The 19,923-nt window shown below is 50.7% G+C and overlaps 1 protein-coding gene across 6 annotated transcripts; it reads right to left on the bottom strand.

The window, feature by feature from the left end:
* Positions 1-799: 799 nt before the first annotated feature.
* Positions 800-19,871, bottom strand: ITIH4 (inter-alpha-trypsin inhibitor heavy chain 4). 6 transcript variants are annotated; one of them, XM_081285762.1, is made up of 24 exons: positions 16,992-19,871; positions 15,889-16,049; positions 13,914-14,018; positions 13,623-13,785; positions 13,412-13,522; positions 12,785-12,913; positions 12,044-12,160; positions 11,624-11,792; positions 11,421-11,546; positions 11,043-11,224; positions 10,774-10,959; positions 9,617-9,756; positions 9,222-9,376; positions 8,830-8,856; positions 8,635-8,685; positions 8,489-8,533; positions 8,119-8,253; positions 6,306-6,371; positions 6,065-6,094; positions 5,862-5,978; positions 4,589-4,763; positions 1,661-1,815; positions 1,429-1,525; positions 800-974 (listed from the first exon to the last, which is right to left on the bottom strand). In XM_081285762.1, the coding sequence occupies exons 1-24, from the start codon at positions 17,079-17,081 to the stop codon at positions 905-907; spliced, it is 2,802 nt and encodes a 933-aa protein (XP_081141888.1). In that variant the 5' UTR covers positions 17,082-19,871; the 3' UTR covers positions 800-904. The 6 variants fall into 6 exon arrangements, with proteins under 6 accessions (XP_081141888.1, XP_081141890.1, XP_081141892.1 ...); XM_081285764.1 differs by having other exon boundaries at positions 4,589-4,715; XM_081285766.1 differs by lacking the exon at positions 8,119-8,253.
* Positions 19,872-19,923: the final 52 nt, after the last annotated feature.

Genomic DNA, 19,923 nt, shown 5'->3' with positions numbered 1-19,923 from the left:
AGAAACTGCAGATACAAAGGGCAGACTCTAAGAATACATTTTTTATTTCCAGTATGCTTTGCATGTGGAGGGATTGGGTGGAATCTTGGGGATGCCTAATGTAAACAGGAATAGATTCCCTCAATGGCACAGGATTTAGAGTTGAAGGCCCAGATTACCCTATACGGAGAGAGGCTGCTGGGCCTTGGCTCTATCTCCCTTATTTTCCAGTGCTAGCTTCTTTACCAGGTAGGGAGCAAATAGGCCTGTTCCTGAGCCCAGGAGTGAAAACTGACTAGTGTAAAGCAAATTCCATTCAAAGAGCCCCTAAACTCACTGGGAGAGTTTGGGAGTTAGCCTAGGAAGAACAGGTTAACCCAGTTCATGCTTGTTTTGTTAATCAAAGCTTGTTTCCACTCTTCCTGGAGAACATTCTTCAGCTGTGGATCCCTTGCTGAGCACTGGACCAGCATTAAAAATATATATATATATATAGTTGATACACCTTTATTTTATTCATTTATTTATATGCGGTACTGAGGATCAAACCCAGTGCCTCACCCATGTAGGCAAGTGCTCTACCGCTGAACCACAACCCCAGCCCCCCTGGACCAGCATTTTTAATGGGTGGCTTAGTCTTAATTTTCTTATCTGCAAAACAAGGTAACAGGGATGAAAGTTTTCCATGGGCCTCAGTGGCCACAGGCCCTTCAGGGCCCAAAGTAGAAGATTCTAACGCTATATGAGGTTAACTGTCCAGGATGGGAGATCGAGGACCTGGGATTTGTCTACTTGGAATGAGAGACACCATTCTCTGAGTTCATGCCACCTTTCTTTATTTGAAACCAGTAGGAATCCCCCTCTGCATTGTGATCTAGACCCCATAGGTGGCCCTGCAGCAGGGTACAGGATTCTTCTGTCAGAACTACAGCTCCACAGACCAGCAAGAAATCTCTTTTCCTGGGGGCCCCTCTTGGTAATCCAACTTGAGCTCTCTGGAATGGGTAGATGACAAACAGATGGACAGATGATCAGCAAATCTCAGGTGTGGTTAGAAACAGAGGGGGACAGTTGAGCATGGAAGGTGTGTAATTCCAGAGTCCCTTTAGCAGTCTCTCGAGCACAAGTCAAGACCCAGTCACCCAAAATGTTACCCATGAGACCCAGTGTGTATGGTCTCCAGGGTCTAGGGCTCTGAGAGTTGGAGGTGAGAGCATGGAGAGTCCTACTACCCTCAACCAATCTTCAGGCTGGTGTACTTTCTGTGAGTCTGACCTGACCATCCTTTGTGGGGTCAGCTGATCCAGACTCACCTACATTATCAACCTTTCAACTGTTTCTAGTTCCTAAATGAGGACAGAAGGAGTAGGGTTCTGCATAGTCCAACTCTCAGCTTCATGGTCCCCCCCAACCCTGGTCAGGCTGAGTGGCCTGCTTATGCTGAGTCACCTGGTGGCAGAATAGTCCTTTCCCTGAACCTTCAGTATCCGTTTGCTGTCGTCTGCCCCTTCTGGTGTCTCCCACAACACGTCCTGGTAAAACTGGCCTGAAACGTAAAGGGCGGGTCAGTGAGGGATAATGACAGAGAGCCTGGGAAACACATGGTGGTGAGGACCACTGCCTGTTTGGGGGCAGAGGTGGTTTCTGAGGATGTCCTAAGACCAGGCTGTGGGTAGAGTACCTAGGATCCCATTGACGTGGCTGGAGAAATGGTCAGTGTCCCGCAGAAGGAGCAGGAGACCCTTCCCAGGGTCATCCAAGGACAAGAGGCTGATGGTGACTTTGTCTGGACCACTGAGCATCAGAAGCCCTGTCTTGTTCATGGTCATCTTTAAGCTGTGGAGAAATCCAGAGTCCTGAGCAGGAAGGAAGAAATACTTGCATGCAGCCTTAGCAAGCGGTCGGGAGTAGGCTGGAGCCCACTAGGAAATCAGAGTGTCGTGGTGGAGGTGGGAGTCTCTTAAATCTTTTGGGCTTCAGTTTCCTCATTAATAAAATATGACCAAATTTAGCTCAACGATATCCAGTTTCCTCGGCATTATTTATAAAATAATGGGTGCCTTCCTTTTGGATTGCTTAAATTTGTTTTTTCATGAATTTGTTTTATATGATTTAGGGGATTTCTCTCTCTCTCTCTCTCTCTCTCTCTCTCTCTCTCTCTCTCTCTCTCTCTCTCGTGGTACTGAGGATCAAACCAGGGTTATGTACATGTTAGGCAGGTGATCTACCTGTGAGCCACGACCTCAGATTCCAGTGGTTTTCTCTGATATAACTACTCTGTCCCCTCTGTTTATGGTTGGTACCTCTTTCTTTTGAAAATTAGTGCTTAATCATAATTGTGGTTTTTTGTTTGTTTTTGTTTTAGTACCAGGGATTGAACTCAGTAGCACTTCCACTGAGTCACATCCCCGGCCCTTTTTTATATTTTATTTAGAGACAGAGTCTTGCTGAGTTGCTTAGGTCCTTATTAAGTTGCTGAGGCTCGCTTTGAACCTACAATTCCTCTGCCTCAGCCTCCTGAGCTGCTGGGATTATAGGCCTAAGCTACCATACTAGTGTTATTGTGGGTTTTAACATCTAGAGGGTAAGTCTTTCCTCATTCTATCTCCTATTTTGCAGGGCAGGGGTGGGGTGGGGTGGGGGCAGCACTGGGGATTGAATCCAGGGCCTCACGTATAGTGGGTGAGTACTCTACCACTGAGAGAACTTCTTTCATTTTATTTGAGACAGGGTCTCTTGTAAGTTGCCCAGGATAGCCTCAAACTCACGGTCCTCCTGCCTCAGTCTTACCAGTAGCTAGAAAGCATGCACCATCTATTTTTCTTTTTACTTAAAATAATCTTTGCCATTTCTTGTCCTTTTGATTTCTTTATGGATGTTAGCTTCCCTAAAGCTTGTGGAATAAGATCCTGCTGTCACTCAGAGGTTAATTTAAATGGAAGTGCCCTAAACGCATACTGCCCTGGGGATTTGATTCAATCTAAAAGGTGTCTATTTTTCTTCATGTGTATCTTCTGTAGCTCATGAAAGCATTTGGATTTTCGATCACTAGAATGAACAGGAATTCTTCATTTGGCTTTTTAGTGTGCATTTCCAAGACACAGAAATGCTCTCAATGTTTGTGTGGGCATCAGATAACAAGAAACTTTAAGGTTTTGTATGAAATCAGGAAGAATTTTGGAAAACCTCTTAGGTTTTCTGAGTGTGAGCTCATTGACAAGTGCAAACAAGGCCCTGCCAAAGGAATTGGAGAGGAAGCAGAGGCAGCAATGGATAGGGTTTTCTTTTACTTTCTTTCCTCCCTCCTTCCTTCCTTCCTTCCTTCCTTCCTTCCTTCCTTCCTTCCTTCCTCTCTCTTTCTTTCTTTCTTTCTTTCTTTCTCTGTCTCTCTTTCTTTCTCTCTCTCTCTTTCTTTCTTTCTTCTCTCTCCCCCTCACTCCCACCCTCCCTCCCTCTCTGTCTCTTTCTTTCTTTCTTTTTCTTTCTCTCTCTCTCTCTCTCCCCCTCCCTCCCTCTCTCTCTCTCTCTCCCCCCTCCCTCCCTCCCTCCCTCTTTCTTTCTTTCTTTCTTTCTTTCTTTCTTTCTTTCTTTCTTTCTTTCTTTCTTTCTTTCTTTCTTTCTTTCTTTCTTTCTTTCTTTCTTTCTTTCTTTATCTTTCTTGGTGGTTACTAGGGATCGAATCCAGGAGGGCTTAGCCACTGAGACACATCCCCAGCCCTTTTTGATATTTCATTTAGAGACAGGGTCTCATGGAGTTGCTTAGGGCCTCACTAAACTGCTGAGGCTGGCTTTAAATGTGAGATCCTCCTGCGTCAGCCTCCCAAGCCACCGAGGCAGGAGGGATTACAGACGTGCAGTGCCTGGCTAACGGACAGGGTTTTCTATACTAGGGAAAAGATGGGTTGTGGCAAAAGCCTGGGTCTCAGAGGACATAGCTCACAGAAGGGCAGGGTCCTTGGCCTCTCTCCAAGGTTCCTCATGACTTCTAGAGCTGGAGGACTATCCTGGCCCATGACAGGGCAATCATGCCTCCCAGAAGAAGTCCCATTTGCCTCCATTAGCTCCCAGCTGCCCAGTTTGTGACCCTGGATGGAAAGTGCCTCCTATACCTCAGGATTTGCTATCACAACCTTAACAGATAGAGGATTGCCACCCTTCACTGGGATGGGGGACACTGTCCCATCTGATGGTGCATGTTCCCCAAGTACATCCTCTCATTGGGTTCTTCCATCCCCTGACTCAGGGCTAGGATGATCGTCTCTAGGTATTAGTGAGGAAACTGAGGCTCAAAGGACCTAAATGGCCTATGCAGGATCACACAGGATTGGCTGCAAAGCCAGCTCCAAACTACACTGCTTCCTGCATGGGATAGTGGCCTGGGTTAGGCGTGAGGGGAATCAGGTCCCCAGGACAATTCTTTGGTTCTTTCAGGGACACAGGGATTTGGAGCAGGGCTCTCTGTGTCTCTTCTATGAACGCAGTCCACTGCAGAAGACTCATATCCAGCTCCTCCATTCCCAGGTCTGTGGCCTCAGGCCACTGGGAAGCACCATCATGAGCCAATAGGGTCTGAGAGGTCATTGGTTGAAGACCCCAGCCTGAAACTTACCCAGGCAACACTGAGTATAGCGTCTCCTTCCACTTGTAAGCAGAGTTTCTTCGGTCCCGTGTCACTACCACGTGTTCAGGGGATGCATGAACACGCACCTGGGGGTTCTTGAAGGTCACCTCAATCCAGTGGAAACAAGCCTTCTCTGTATTATACTGGCCAGTCACCTCAATCTCTAAGAAAACCAGATTGGAGAGGTAAAAGCCAAGGCTTGGGCATTGGCCAGAACAGAAGATCCTTCCTTGACAACGTCCCTGCCAGAAATTGTCCTTCACCAACAGTTTTCTTCAGGAGGGCCACACCTGCTCCTCAGCATCCACACATACTGCAGGCCTGCTTTCTACCATCTTTTTACTCACACCTTAGTCTCACATCGTTTTGGAAGGGCCCCCAAGTCTTTGGTGACAGCCACCCTCAGTAAGACTTTTCTTCTGGGGTACTGGGGATTGAACCTGGGGCGCTTAACCACTGAGCCACATCCCCAGCCCTTTTTTATATTTTATTTAGAGACAGGGTCTCTCAGAGTTGCTTAGGGCCTCACTAAGTTGCCGAGGCTGACTTTGAACTCACGATCCTCCTGCCTCAGCCTCCTGAGACCTGGATTTAAGGCATGTGTCACCACGCCTGGCTTCAGTAAGACTTCTGAGAAGGCCTCTTATCTCAAGTCTCTAAACTTTCATCAGATTTCTGGAGTGTTCCTGTACCTGGGGTAGCTGCATGTCAAGGATAAGATGGAAAACTGGGATCCCTGCCCGCACGGAACACACAGACACCTGGGCCTGGGTGAGGAAGCAGGAAACCATGTGGTTCCAGGAGGAACACAGGAGCTGTGGCTGTCTGTGAGTATTCCCGAGCAGTGTGTGTTCCATGCCTGCCCTGTGACTCCTCTCCAGCAGGGAGGCCCTTCCAGGGTAGGGGTGGACCTGCCTCCTCCCCCCACTGCCCTCCTCCACACCACCAGGGTCCCATAGAGAGAAGCTGATCTGTGCTCTGCAGACACTGGTTCCTACAACTGGAGCATCACTCCTGGGTGACCCTGTATAGTTCCTTGACACTCCGGCAGCTCTGGCCTCCTCCTCTGAGTTCTGAGCACTGACCACAGTCTGCCCAGGTCATCCAGACCTGCAGAGGGTATCCAGTGCAAGGCCTTTGGTTTCTGTATCAGGGCACAGGGCATGTGTAAACGCTGTGTGCATCTCCTTGGGCAGGTGGTGAGTGGGCATGAGTAGTGCCCGGGTCTCTCTGGGTGGATTACTAGGAGTGCACCTCTCACCTTGGTCAGGGTCTGAGAGCAGGTTCATGGGCTCCTGGGAGTGCTTGATGTTCACACAGAGCCTGTCCATGCTGGGCCCAGGCAGCGTCAGGAGGACAGGAGGAGCCTGGATGGGGGCTGGGACAACCAGAGCTAGTTCCTGAGGCAGGGAGAGAAGTGGGAGGGCAAAGATGGGAGAGGTACTGGGAGAGCTGGCAACTTACCTGAGGGTGGAGCTATCGTCACAACTGGTCCTAAAAGAAAAAGAAGGGAAAGATGTGGGTTCAGGCAGCCCCTTCCTAGGAAGTGGGGGTGTCACAGGATAGAATAGAGGACAAGTGTGGCTGGGGCTCCCTCTCCACTTCAACATAGAGAAACCCCATTTCAGGTTCATGGAGACCCCCAGAACTCTCCCTTCCCATGGTCTTCCAGTTAGGACAAAAAGGGGCCCTGGCCTGGAGATACCTTTGTTTTGAATTTCCGTGCCATGCAACAGAGATTTATGGGGATCCAAGGGAAGCAGTGGTGGTGCTGAAGTGGTCATCAGTGTGTGGACATTGAGGAACAGAAAGGAGCAGAAGTCAGGGCTGGGAGCAGTCTCCAGGCCCATGGGCATGCCTGCCAATGGCCACCCACCAAACTCCAGTGAACTCTGCCCACTTATACCAGGCCTAGCAGGGCATAGGGTTAGGGGAGATGCTGAGGAAGTCCAGCCTGGTTAGTGGCTACTTTTGAGTCCACATTTTGGCATCAGAAACAGCATAAGACCCAATCAATAAATGGGCCAAGGAACTGAACAGACACTTCTCAGAAGGTGATTTACAATCAATCAATAAATATATGTAAAAAATGTTCAATACTTCTAGCAATTACAGAAATGCAAATCAAAACTACCGTAAGATTTCATCTCAAGTCAGAATGGTGGTTATGAAGAATACAAACAACAATAAGTGTTGGCGAGGATGTGGGGGAAAAGGCACACTCATACATTGCTAGTGGGACTTCAAAATGGTGCAGCCAATATGGAAAGCAGTACAGAGATTCCTTGGAAAACTGGGAATGGAACCACTTTTGACCCAGCTATCCCACTCCTTGGTCTATACCTAAAGGACTTAAAAACAGCATACTACAGGGACACAGCCACATCAGTGTTTATTGCAGCACGATTCACAATAACTAAATTGTGGAACCAATCTAGATGCCCTTCAGTAGATGAATGGATAAACACAACATGGTATATATGCACAATGGAATATTATTCAACAATAAAAGAAAACAAAATCATGGCATTTGCAGGTAAGTGGATGGACTTGGAGAATATAATGCTAAGTGAAGTTAACCAATCCAAAAAACCAAAATGCCAAATGTTTTCTCTAAGAAGGCTGATTCATAGTGGGGTTGGGAGGGGGAGCATGGGAGGATTAGGTGAACTCTAGATAGGGCAAAGGGGTGGGATGGGAAGTGAGGGGGGATGCGGGTAGGAAAGACAGTGGAATGAGATGGATATCATTACCCTAAGTACATGTATGAAGACACGAATGGTGTGAATATACTTTGTATACTACCAGAGATATGAAAAATTGTGCTCTATATGTGTAATATGAACTGTTACATGCATTATGCATTCTCCTGTCATGTATAACAGATTAGAATTAAAAAAAAAACAGAAAGGAACAACACAAGGGTCCCCTGTTGGCTTTGGGAATGGAGGAAGCTTCGCCTTCCTAGAGGGTTCCATCATGAGTAGGGGATTCTATCTAGTGAGAACAAAGGACATACAAAATTCTGTTTCAGGGACAAGATGCCTGATGGTCCTAGCTGGTGGGGGGAAGAGGTGCTTCAGGAGGGAGAGTATTGGTAACTGTGCTCCAAAGAGCCTCACTATGAGCCCTCTTGGCCAGTCTATGGCCCTTTTGGGGCGCTGGATCCTCTTTGAAAGGAGCATGAGAAGCTATTCTGTCCAGGATGGTGACCTGACAAACTAGGGACAGTGGAGAGAGACAGGACAGCATACACTGGAGGAAATGAAATGCTAAGGGCAAGGCACAGGGGTGGCTTGTCAAGAGCTGGGCAGGCAAGGGCAGACCCTCAGGAGAGCCATGCTCCCAACACGGATCCACCCCTGACCCTCCCTCTGGGAGATCCTAGATTGATTGACCCAGCCACCACTTACATGCCCTGTGGCAGTTCCCCTATGTGGCTTATCTGTGCTTTCTCTCTCCCCACTATGACCATCTTAGGGAAACCGAGGCTCTCCAAGGCTCAGAAAGTGGCTTACACAATACCAAGTCCTCCATGGTCTGTAAATGGGAGAAATGAATAGAATCCCCAGGTGGTCCGCTTTGTACTAATAATCTCTCAGTAGAGTCAGCAACTCTAACGCCGAACCTTTGTGGGGAGTTGGAAACTATTCCTTTGGGGAAAAAAAAAAATGACATGTGTAGTCTACCCTCAGTATCATGGGTTCCCCCAGCTAGGGCTCAGGGACTCCATGCCAGCAGTGGGCTGTGGAGAGGGCAGGTGAGCTCCCCTCACTCTACATCTTACCACTCTGGGGAGATTCTCCCGGGGTTGGGAGACAATCAATGCTGGAATTCTTTCCCAAGAAGGTCATACCTTCCCCAGGCAGTGCCCTCCCACCAAACTACCTTGCTTACTGAATCCTCTTCTTCTGAGATATCCAGAGCCGTTACCTATTCAGACACACCTGAGCTTGAGCCAGGCAAAGCAACCTCCCTCCATGGCCAGAGGCAGAGCCCAGTCCATGCCCTCCCCAACCCCTCCGCTTAGATACCTGTCATTCTGGACCCTTGGAGTCCTATGCCGTATCTGGAAGGATGGTAGCCTGGAAGTCAGTGATACCTGGGTTTACTCCTTGGATCCACTTCCTGGGACTCCAGCTGAATTCGCTTGGGCAGACACCACCACCCCTGGCAGCAGGATACAGTGGATCTTACCCAGGCCAGCCTTTGGGCCTACTAGCCCTTACCTGTATTGATATTCCTGTGTCTGTTATCTGGATAAAATACACATACAGAAAGGGAAAGACAAGAGAGAGAGAGAGAGAGAGAGAGAGAGAGAGAGAGAGAGAGAGAGAGAGAGAAAGAGGAAGACACTATAAGGATGGTTTTGATCAATTTGAAGAGACTATGTTTCAACTTGCTTCCTAACTCCAAAACTACATAGGGGAAGTGAATCTAGGATCCAAGGAGACCTGGCCAAAGTTTCCTCATCAGTGAAAAGGGATGAGTCTCTCTGGGCTCCTAGGAGTCTGTGGATGACAGGGGTGGCATCTTGGCTGGGACATAGGGGAGGGGTGGGAGAGGATACCCGGTAGATGCTCTGCTGCCCAGGAGGCTGGGACACAGGTCCCACACTCACCATCTTCCACAGGCTTCTCAGCAACTTGAGACTGTTCTTGGCCTTCTGGTTTGGTGACCACCATAGAGGTGAGAGGAGTGACAAAGTTGTATTCAAGTGACAAATTCAGAGCTCGGTCTTTGAGGACCTCTGATTCGGCTTCTGATGCTGAAACCCTGTAGTTTGAGGATGTCAGAGCTCAGGAGGTGTCTCCATGCCTGGACTCATTCCCTTGCCCATTGGTACCCTTTTGGGGGTTCCCCTTGGGAGAGTGTAGAGCTCAGACACAATACCCCTCCCCCCATCTAGGAAGTGCCCCGCGTCAGCTGCGCCTGCCTCAGGAGCAAAAGGTTTAGGGAGTGCTGATGATGCTGTGTGGTCTGCCTCAGTGGCCGGCAATAGTCAAGGCCACTCACATCTGATCCAGCTGTTGCTGGATAGTCAGGTATGCCCAGAGTCTCTCCATGAAGTTGTGGAAGATGTACTTGGGGCTCTGAAACTCCTCCTCCTGCTTGGCCACACTGGACTTAGTTTGGAAGGTGACATTCTGCTTGTGCTAGAAAGAGAGGCCCAGCCAGGTCAAGAGCAATGAGGGCCCAAAGTTTGCACCTGCCCTGTACTTCAGTGCTCTTCTCTGAAAGACCTGACTGGAGCTGGGGCAGGTCCAGTTCACTGACCACAGGGGCCTCATTTCCTCTGGAGGGAGAGTAGGGAGGGGGTTTAGCAATGTTAGAGTCTCTGTCACAGAGACTCCAAGGGTGAGAAGAAGGCCCCCTGTCCCAGCACAGCAAAGCAGGTGATAAGCCAGGACCTAGGCCAGCTGACCTCTTGGGGAAAGGGTAATAAGGATTAGAACTAAACTTCACCCAGTGTAGACACAGCAGCAGGAAGAATTTGCAAATGCATGAGAAAACAGAAAGGGTCACCAGATGGGCACAGTAACCCCAGCGGCTCAGGAGGCTGAGGCAGGAGGATCATGAGATCAAAACCAGCCTCAGCATCTTAGCAAGGCCCTAAGCAACTCAGCAAGACCCTGTCTCTAAATAAAGTATAAAAAAGGGCTGGGAATGGGGCTCAGTGGTTAATTACCCCTGAGTTCAATCCCCAGTATAAAAAAAAAGTGCCCCCAGACACAATCCACCCTGACCCCAAAGATGAGAAAAAAGGACAGAAAGGCTCATTCTGTTCATCTGTGGCTCTCCTTTGTCCAACTGTACTCTCAGACTGTTGGCATGAGGACTGGAGGGGATGGCAATTAGAAAGGAATCCCTGCTGTCACCTTGTACTCTCAAAAATGGTGAGGGGGTAGAGCACAGAGTGCTGAGTGCCCACATGTGCCAAGAACAGCAGGTGCTCTCATGAGATTCTGTGTGGTCTAATTGAGCCTCCACCATGAACTCATGCAGCAGGGGTTGGTATCATGCCTAGGAGGCCGAGGGGAAACCTGAAGCCCAGGAAACATGGAGACTCATTCAAGGTCAATCAGCTGGAGCTCAGTAGGATTGAGATTTGGTGCAGAAAGGTGGAGGCTGCCCCAGCTGCCCCTGTCCTCACCATCTTCCCTTGTCCTCACCATCTTCCCCTTGACTATGGCTGACAACACATCAGGGCTCTTGTCTCGGAGTTTGCCAGCCACCACCATCTCTGAGCCCTTGAAGAGGAGTCGGAAGTTGTCCTGCGTGACCTCTTCCACAGCATTGCTTGGGTACTGGAAGGCCACTGTTGTCAGCAGGGGGTTGGCCACTTCCTGGTAGAAGTCCTACGGGATCGTGGGAGGGGTGTCACAAAGGCCTAGGCTGGGTCTGCCTGGCTCTCTGCAGCCCACCTGGGGCACACTGGCACCTGTAGCTGCAGGGCAGAATCTGAGTCCTCATAGATGCGCCGAGCCAGGCCACCGTTGTCCAGAGCCATCTTCTCCAGGAAGGCGTAACTGACGTCAAAGCCAAAGCCCAGGCAGAAGAGGCTGTACTGGCCATCTATGGCTTCCTGAACATTCTTTTGGATCTTTCTGGGATTGATCTCCCCTGGACCCATGGGTTTGGGAAAACAATGAGAAAAGAGCAATTTGCTCAATGAATATTTATGGAACCTCAGATCTAGAGGCTCCTCGGTGAGCCTCCTCGGTGAGCCTCCTTCCTACACCTGATTACACAGCAAGCCAGGAACAGCCCCAGCTGTTTTCCCTGGGCAGGTTCCCAGAATGGCCAGCAGTGCCCTCACCCACGGTGGGGTCGCCATCAGTGAGCAGGATGATGAGGGAGACACTCCCTTCGGACAACAGCTCTGCCTGGTTGTCATTCTTCAGCCGCCTCACGGCCGTCAGCATCGCCTCATTGATGTTGGTCCCTGAAGGGCACACACTCAAGGTGACTCCCAGCCCGGCATCCCCGAGCTCCCAGCTGCAAGGCTGCGGAGGCTCTCACCTCCCAATGCATGGATGCCAGCAGCGTATCTCTTGGCCTCGTCCACGTTCTCAGTGGAGGCTGGCACCAGCTGTGGCTTCCACTGGGTCACTTCACTGCTGAAGGTGATGAGGTTGAACTGGTCTTTGGGGCCAAGGTCACTTAGGATTTTGATGAGGGCTTCCCGGGTCTGGTCAGGGGAAGAGGAGATGAGGTGGGGGGCTTGGAGGGAATTCCTGAGGGCCCTTGGGCTGGCCTCCAGGACTGGTTCTGGGATGGGGACACAGTGTAGGGTCTGCAGGGAAAGGCGGCCCCATGCCAGGGCCACCCTTGGCCCCTGGAAGCTCCCTACCCAGGGTGATGGAGCAGGTAGGGTCTGCCTGTTGGACCAGGGCAAAAGGCATGAGGGGCTTGGGAGTTTCCGGGGCCCATAGGACTGACCTGTTGGATTTTCCGGCCACTCATGGAGCCACTCTTGTCAATGACAAAGACTACATTCTTGGGCATTGTGGGCAGACCCTCGGGGGCAAAGTAGTGCACGAAGTAGCCATTCTCAATCTGTGGCCAGAGAGAGATGCACCCAGTTGATCAGAGCTGCAGTCCTGCCCTACCTACCCCTCTCAAGTCTCTTGATCTCAAACCCTTGGGGTTTGTTCTCCTTGTTCCACACCTCCATCTCCTCCTACCACTTGTCTCCCCCAAATCCTTGCCATCTTTCAAGGCTCTGCCCCTTTTTTGCAGAAGCCTTCCCTGCTTGTGCACAGCCCACCACAACCGCCCCAACTTTGCTTCCTATTTGTTTTGGTATTTGAGGCAGCTTACGGTATGCTAAAAGGTTAAGATATAATAAACCTGACATCCATGAAAAGAGAAAAGCTTTCACAAATAAGGAGGAAAGGGGAAGCATAATGATGCTAGAAGTTTGTTTGAGCCTCCTGGCAGCAAAGGACAAGAGGGAAACCGCATAAAGCTGCTCTTCACAGAGACAAACACTTTCTGTCTCTGAAAGGGAAGAGTTTGAGGGACAACACAAATAAACTGCCTATTTTCTGTCTGCACCAACCCCTTGTGCATACAAATAAATAAGGGTCATTATTCTCCTCTTCTAGAATGATCTAGCTCTGGGCTTTTAAGGGTGGATGGACTTCCAGGTTGCCAGGTTCTTGCCTGGAGTCCACTTACCTGAATGGAGCCTCCAGAGAGGGTTCGGTTCACATCGTAGCGGACAATGAAGTTGCCATCCAGGATTGTGTCCTGCTGACCTGGAGACTTTTGCTGCTGGGACAGTGTTGGCTTGAACAGGATGTGAGCCTGGAGGAACAAATGGCTGAAATTGGGACTAGTGGCAAGGCCATGCCAACAATACCCTCCACTTCTGTATGCTTATAGGAAATTCAGAATTCCAGGATGCAGTCTGGGGTCAACATTCCAGGGGCCTTTCTTTCAGGCTGGGCAGCCTGAGGGAATGCCCTATTTTTGGAGCGAGGCAAGCAGAGGCTGGGCTCAGGATGTGTGTGATCCAGCTACCAATTCCTCTCTGCTTGGTTTCAGGGTTCTCCCACCACAGTCTACACCACACACTCCAAGTCCATGTCCCACAAATCTTGGGGCTCCAACAAGTGTCCATCCTTCTCCAGGTCTTGCCCTCCTCCTCTGTCTGTCCAGCAGTAGCATGGACACAGATCTCAGAGAACCCTCCAGCTCAGAGAATCTGCCCAACTGTCCTGTACTTGGAGGCTCCAGCTCACAGGGCTGGACTGAAGGCAGGCCCCTGGGTCCCCTCTCCCCACTGAGCCATGACAGGCCCACCTTGGTCTTGTTCTGGGAGACAGTGAGGGCATCTGCTAGTTCGTTGGTCATGAAAGAGCTTTCTGTCTCTAGGAAGCTGATGCCCTGAGGCTCAAAGATGTGAATGTCCATCTGGAAGGGAAGATACGGGTCACTAGGTTAGCTGGGAGCCTAACAGGAGGCCAAGGGCAGGGCCATCCAGAAGCCTCCCAGGAAGAGGCTGCACAGGTACCTGCAGGTGCTTCACCACCTGCTGGGGTCGCACTTTCAGCAGCAGCTCATACACCCCCAGATGCCGCTTGAGCAACTCCTCGTACACCAGCTCGAAGGTGACCTTAGCAGTGGGAGCCACACTGACCGACACCTGGAACTGCTCCATCTTTCTCCCGGTGGCCCTGGGGGAGGGGGCCATCAGGACTGCACCTCCAAGCCACTGGGAGTAAGGCTGCTGGAGGTGGGAGCAAGGCTAAGGGTTTCTGCCTGTGGCCCCCTCCCTATTACAGCTGCCCGCACCCGGGCTCACTTGACAAGGCCGGCGCTCTGTCCTCTGGCCACAGCCTCACTGTACTGCTTCTGGGCTGTGGCCTTCTCCTTGATGTTCCCTGGGTAAGTCACACCATCGATGATCCTGGGGGCAGGGGACAGGAGCTGTCAAGAGGCTGGTGGGGCCTCTTGACACTGTGGTTCTTGCCTTTGCCTGAGCCTCCTGCCATTTATTTATTTATTTTGGGGGGTGGTGGTTACTGGGGATTGAACTCAGGAACACTCAACCACTGAGCCACACCCTCAGCCCTATTTTGTATTTTATTTAGAGACAAAGACCTTGCTAAGTTGTTTAGGGTCTCCCTAAGTTGCTGAGGCTGGTTTTGAACTTGCGATGCTCCTGCCTCAGCCTCCAGAGCCGCTGGGATTAAAGCGTGTGCCATCGTGCCCAGCTTCTCCTACCATTTATTATGCACCTACTGCATACAAGACCTTGTACAGGATGCTGGGTGAGGACTCCACCCACCCCAGACCTGCTCAGAATTAGTAAATATGCATTTTATTGAAGGGACAGGGGAGGATAGAAAGGAGGCTGGAGGTGGAACTCTCTTCACCCTTCCAGTCTGGCCCCATCTTCCAACCTGCCCCTTCCACCTCAAGGACTGTTCCAGAGGAACCAGTCAATTACCAGCAAGAGCTTTCTGACCTGCACCTGTGCCTAGTTCTGTGTCTAACTGCAGGACCAAGATGGAGCAGGAGGGCGACATGGGCCCATAGGCTCTGATACCTTTCCCTGCAGCTGTACCCTCTTTCCTCCCACTCAGTGCAGGCCCTCTGGAGGGAGTCTGGCACCTCTGGAAGTAGGCTTTGGACCAGTTTTGAATGAGAGTCCTGGGTGTGTAGACATGACCCCAGTGGCTATTTCTCTGGAAGGAAAATGATAACTCCAGAGGCTCCTTGTCCAGTGAGTAAGAAGATGTCAAGTAAATATATGCCTATTCCATCTGGGGCAGTGTGAGAGGGTGGGAATGTGGGGGTTGCAAGGGAGAGGGCAGCTGGATGCATGGAGCGGGCATTCCCCTCCCACTTCCCTGCTTTTCTTGTTTATAATGGAACTCTGGGCCAGGATGGGACTGGGGCATGAGGAACTTGGCTCCTCCTGACCAGGTCAGGGAGCAGGGAACGCTGCCCTCTACTTCTCTATCAAATACAGGCACAAAATCTGAGGCCAAAAAGAGGTGGTGCCAATCCTGGGCAGATGGGATGATCTTGGCTCATTGGAGCCTGGCACAGCCTGCAGGGGTCCTGATGCAAGACCCAGGGTAGGAAAACTTGGGCTGGATGGGCAGGGAGAGGGAGGAGCCAACCACAGAGGTCCCGCCCCCTCCCTCTCTGCTCCGCCCAGCTCTCCCTCTTTCTGGGAGGAGCCTCTCTCCTATCCTCAACCACTGCTTTTCCCAGAGGCCAGGACAGAGAGAAGTTTTGCTGAGTTTAGCAAACATTGCAAAACTGTGTTGGGAAGGGTGGGGAGGAGAGCAGAGGACAAAGTGAGGATTGTCACCAACCCTCTGTAGGAAGCCCAGACCTCTTCCGAGGTAGAACAGCAGACAGTTTCCTGCAGTACCCCTCCTTAACTTTACTCTCCATGGCGGGTAGCCCAGGGGGTAAGGAAGGTCTCTCTATTCTGGAATCTGCTTTTGGTGACTCCCTCCTGCCTGGTTCTGGCTCAGGATGCCCCAAGCTTGCATTCTTCAAAGGCAAAGATGCAAAAATGCCAGGGGTCCTCAGCCTGCTACCCAGGCAGCACTTGAAGAGGAGGACCAGATGGCAGGAGAGACAGATCACATCCAGGAACAGTGAGCTCCCTGACAAAGCCCCTGCCCCCTGTGAGGCCTGCATGTGGATCATGCATATCCTGGAATGGCTGGCTTCTGGAAGAGATGTCCTGGGGCCCAGAGGAGATGGAGTAGCAGTGCTGGGTTGTGGGACACGGAGGAGGGTAGGAAGGCACCTACATGGAGAAGTTGGTGATGAAGGCTTTCTTGGGCAGCTCCATCTCAAAGATGGCCTCCTGCGCTTCCTCAGCCTTGTTCACTACCCGGCTGGTGACGACTGTATGGGCAAATCGAGAAGAGACCTTGGAGTCCACGGTGAGGCTGTAGATTTGGATGCCATTCTGGATCAGCAAAGGGAACGTAGGTCAGAGTGTTTCAGTGCCACTCATTTATGCAACACTTTGAGAGTGACCTTGACCCTGGCTTCAGACCAACCTCTGCTCCTAGCCTAACCAACTTGCTGATCAGGCCTCAGGCCAAACTCAGGGAGATATTTCACATATGAACATGCATGGAGAATAAGAGACAGCTGCAAGCTTCATTCCCCACCCTATAGCACCATGGGCAGGGACCATGTCCATCTTGTTCTATGGAGGCCTACAGGACCCCAGAGGGAACAGCAAGCAGGTGGGGCAGCACCCCAAGAAACGACGCATGTGCACACACGCAGAGCCTCACATTTCCCTGTGTGTACCATGCTCATGCACACACCAGTGTTGCTCAGCTGCATATGGCTGCACATGTGTGTGTTTTAGCACAGAAGTGCCAAGTGGCTCATTGACAGCCTGTTAGCTTTGTGCCCTGCACACTACAGAACACTTTACAGCTATTAGGAGCTCAGTTTACACAACAATCATCTGAATAGAATCTGTTAATACCCTGTTTTACAGATGAGGAATCTGCGGAGGAAAGCAAAAAGAACTTCCCTGAGGGTCATTCAACCAGGGAAAGGAAGAGCTGGGCTGGTAAAGCTGCATCCCTACCTACCCAGCTCCACTACCGGTCCCTAGGAGCAACTGGTTACACCATATTCCCTCATCTGTGAAAGGGAAATAATAAGATCATCCTTCCTATTAAGCAGGGGTGGGGATACCCATAAGGCCCTGGGGGTAGAGCTAGTGGATGGTCAGCACTGTTTCTTTGCACACACACACAGACCCGTACTCCTACTTAAATGCTTGCATGCTCTCAGAGGTTCTCTCCCACTTTGCAGTCATGTTTTCTCTTTCCCCAGCTCATATGCATCCCTCCCGCACCCCCAGGCACCCATGAGGACCCCCTACCTTTTGGGCCGTGGCAGTCTGAAGGACAGCCAGCAGCAAGGGCAAGACTAGCACAATGCTGCCGATGTGGGCAGGGACTGGGACCTTCATTTTGGCTCCAGTGCCTGCCTGCCAGGCTGCTTCTGAACCTGAGAGCAGATGGGAAATAAATTAGTAACTGCTCATTGCTCCGCCCCTGCGGGGGCAGGTTCTGGGAAATTGGAATCTATAAGCCAAAACCCCAGAGGCCTCAGATAAGCAGGCAAATGACCAATGTCCAGTGAACTTTGGCTGGGGGCAGAACATATCCTGAGGAAAGGCTCAGGGTGGAGTTGGGTATTGGTGCCCCTTCTTTTTTTGGTTGGGGTGTTGGGGGACAATCCTCTACCACTGAGCTACATCTCTGGTCCTTTTTATTTTTTATTTTGACACAGGGTCTTGCTAAGTTACCCAGGCTGGCCTTGAACTTGCAATTCTGGGTTATGGGACAGGGAGGAGGGTAGGAAGGCACCTACATGGAGAAGTTGGTGATGAAGGCTTTCTTGGGCAGCTCCATCTCAAAGACTCCCCATTAGCTGGGATTACAAGTATTTGCCATCACACGAAGCTTTTAAATTGGGTTTCTTTTTCTTTCTTTTAAAATTTTTATTTGTTTATTTTGAAGTACTGGGGATTGAACGCAGGGCCTTGTACATGCTAGCAAGTGCTCTACCACTGATGTATACCCCCCAGTCCCTGGGACCTCTTCTTTTTTTTTTTTTTTTTGGTTCTGAGGATTGAACCCAGGAGTGCATTTACCACTAAACTACACCTCTGGCCCTTTTTATTTTTATTATTTTTATTTTGAGACAAGTTCTCACTAAGTTTCTCAGGGTTCTGCTGAGTTGCTGAGGCTGGCCTAAAACTTGTGATCCTCCTGCCTCCACCTCCTGAGTTGCAGGGATTATAGGTGTGTCCCACTGCCTGGGGCTGGAACCTCTTCTAAAAAGTTCAGAAGCTCCCTAGGTACCACGACCCCTCAAACCAGTCATCCCACCAAGTTTCATAGTGTTGGGGCACACAACAGTGAAGAGGAAGAGGACACTCTCCATAAACCCAATCCTGGGAGAAAACAGGGAACTGGCCATTTTAGGTAGATTTCTGGGTAATGGGGGCCTGGGAAGTGTGGCTGGGAAGTGGTGGCCCTGAAGGCCTGAAGAGGCCCATAAAAATGTGTGAGAGGCCCAGGCAGGATGAATAGGAGGTGCAGAAGCCCTTAAGCCCTTCTTCTTCCTGGGTCTCAGGCTGCTGTTTGGGCTCCATTAATCTAGCCAGGGTCCTAAGGATCAACCCCAGCTGGGCCCCAAAACAAGGCCTGAAATTTGACAGCACACACCAAGAGCCAAAGAGATGCACAACCCATGGCCCATGGTAGTCTACTGAGTCGAGCACAAGAGCCAGCTGCATAGAGTGCTCTTGAAGCAGGTGCATGAGCAGGGTGACGGGTGTCCTCAGGGGGCCTGAGAGGGCACAACACTGATGTTGCCAAGGCCATTAGGCAGCTAGTCCCCAGGGGTGGGTTAGGTGGGGTTCTTAGTGTCTTTTTTTTTTTTCAATCCACCTTTAATAAAGTCAAAGTGCTGCTTTTATAATAAATAGCAATAAAAATTGAACAAATATTAGGTGCTCTGAATGCAGCTGGTGTGTTCCCTGGTGGTTCTAGGGAGGTCAGCTCCTGAGTCTGTGGACACACAAGGGTCAAAATGAATCATCAAAGTCCGGCCAAGTGCTCAGTCCTGGGTCAGAGAATGATACCAGAGAATGATACCACAGCAGTGATACCAGCTGCTGTGGGGCCCACACAGTGCCCTGGGGCAGTAAGAGGCTTTCAGAGGGCTGGGGCAGTGTCTCTGCCATCAGCCCTTCCTCAAAGCTGATGGCATCTGGCCCTGGAGAAAGCTTCGTAGACTTGGGAGTGAATTCTGTGGCAGCAAGGAAAACTTCCTTCTTTTTCAGCACAGCTATGACCAGAATGCACCTCTGTGCACAGCCATACCATTAACCCTTTTGGCTCTGCATAGGATTGGGGTTACACAGGGAGACATACCCCTTTGGTATATGGGAAAGAGCCTCCCCAAGGGGCTCAGTGAGCAAGCCCAGACTCTGTTCCCACAAGAGATCTGCTCTCCTGGGGCACAGGGCTTCGCACACACAGGCTTAGCCTGGAGCCCGAGCTATATAAGGAGGCCAAGCTGGTCTGGAACGTGGGAAAGGCTCTCTGCAGCCATCTCCCCCTGCTCAGGGGACAGGAGGGTCTTCTCAGTGGCATCAGCCTTGAGCCAGGCACTGTGATCCCAGGCCCTGCCAGTCCATTCCCAGGAGGAACCTATCAATGATCCTGCCATCACAGCTAGACAGGCCTTGATGATCCTTGAATCTAATAGTTCCATGCACACTGGGGACACTCCAGCTGAGATCCTGGTGTTCCCATGCTCCAGGTAGCATGGGGGAGGAGTAGAAAATAGGAGGCTCACCCTGTTGTTTGGAAGGGAAGGAAGTATCTTAGGAAACTACGTGACACTGGCCAGGGAGCAACTTTGGCCAGGCTCTCTCTTTGAGGAGACTTTGGATCATAATGGAGCATGAAGAGGGTACAGGAGGAGTGGGCTTTGGAACCTACACCCCACAGACCTTGGGGTCCTTGGATGCATCTTAATGGATTCCATGTGGGGAAGGGAAGAGCCCCAGATCTCCAATGACTTCACTGTAAGTGGTGTTGCTATGACCTCCTTTATGGAATAGCTCAGCCCCCCTGTTGTATACAAGGGGAAACAGGATCAGAAAAAGGGGAAGAGGCTGGTCTAAAGTCACACAGAAGGTTAGCACCATGTCTCTAAGTCCAGATTCTTTCTAGTACATCTCAGTGGCCCTAATGTCACATGCTTCATCCCCTGGGGCCACCCAAGAGCCCGGG

The sequence above is a fragment of the Spermophilus citellus genome (genome assembly GCF_964194105.1).
Source record: "Spermophilus citellus genome assembly, chromosome: 3".
In the NCBI taxonomy this organism is placed as follows: domain Eukaryota; kingdom Metazoa; phylum Chordata; class Mammalia; order Rodentia; family Sciuridae; genus Spermophilus; species Spermophilus citellus.
Note: the sequence above shows the minus strand (reverse complement) of the source record. Positions and strands in the feature narration are given on the sequence as shown.

Bases quoted from the DNA above. Each gene is read 5' to 3' on its own strand.
- ITIH4 (XM_081285762.1), bottom strand. From the start codon at position 17,081: ATGAAGGTCCCAGTCCCTGCCCACATCGGCAGCATTGTGCTAGTCTTG. The intron at 8,686-8,829 runs GTAAGGGCTAGT...ACTGACTTCCAG, and splicing joins ACACAGGAATATCAATACAG to GCTACCATCCTTCCAGATAC. The intron at 6,372-8,118 runs GTAAGCCACTTT...TGACCACTTCAG, and splicing joins CATGGAGGACTTGGTATTGT to CACCACCACTGCTTCCCTTG.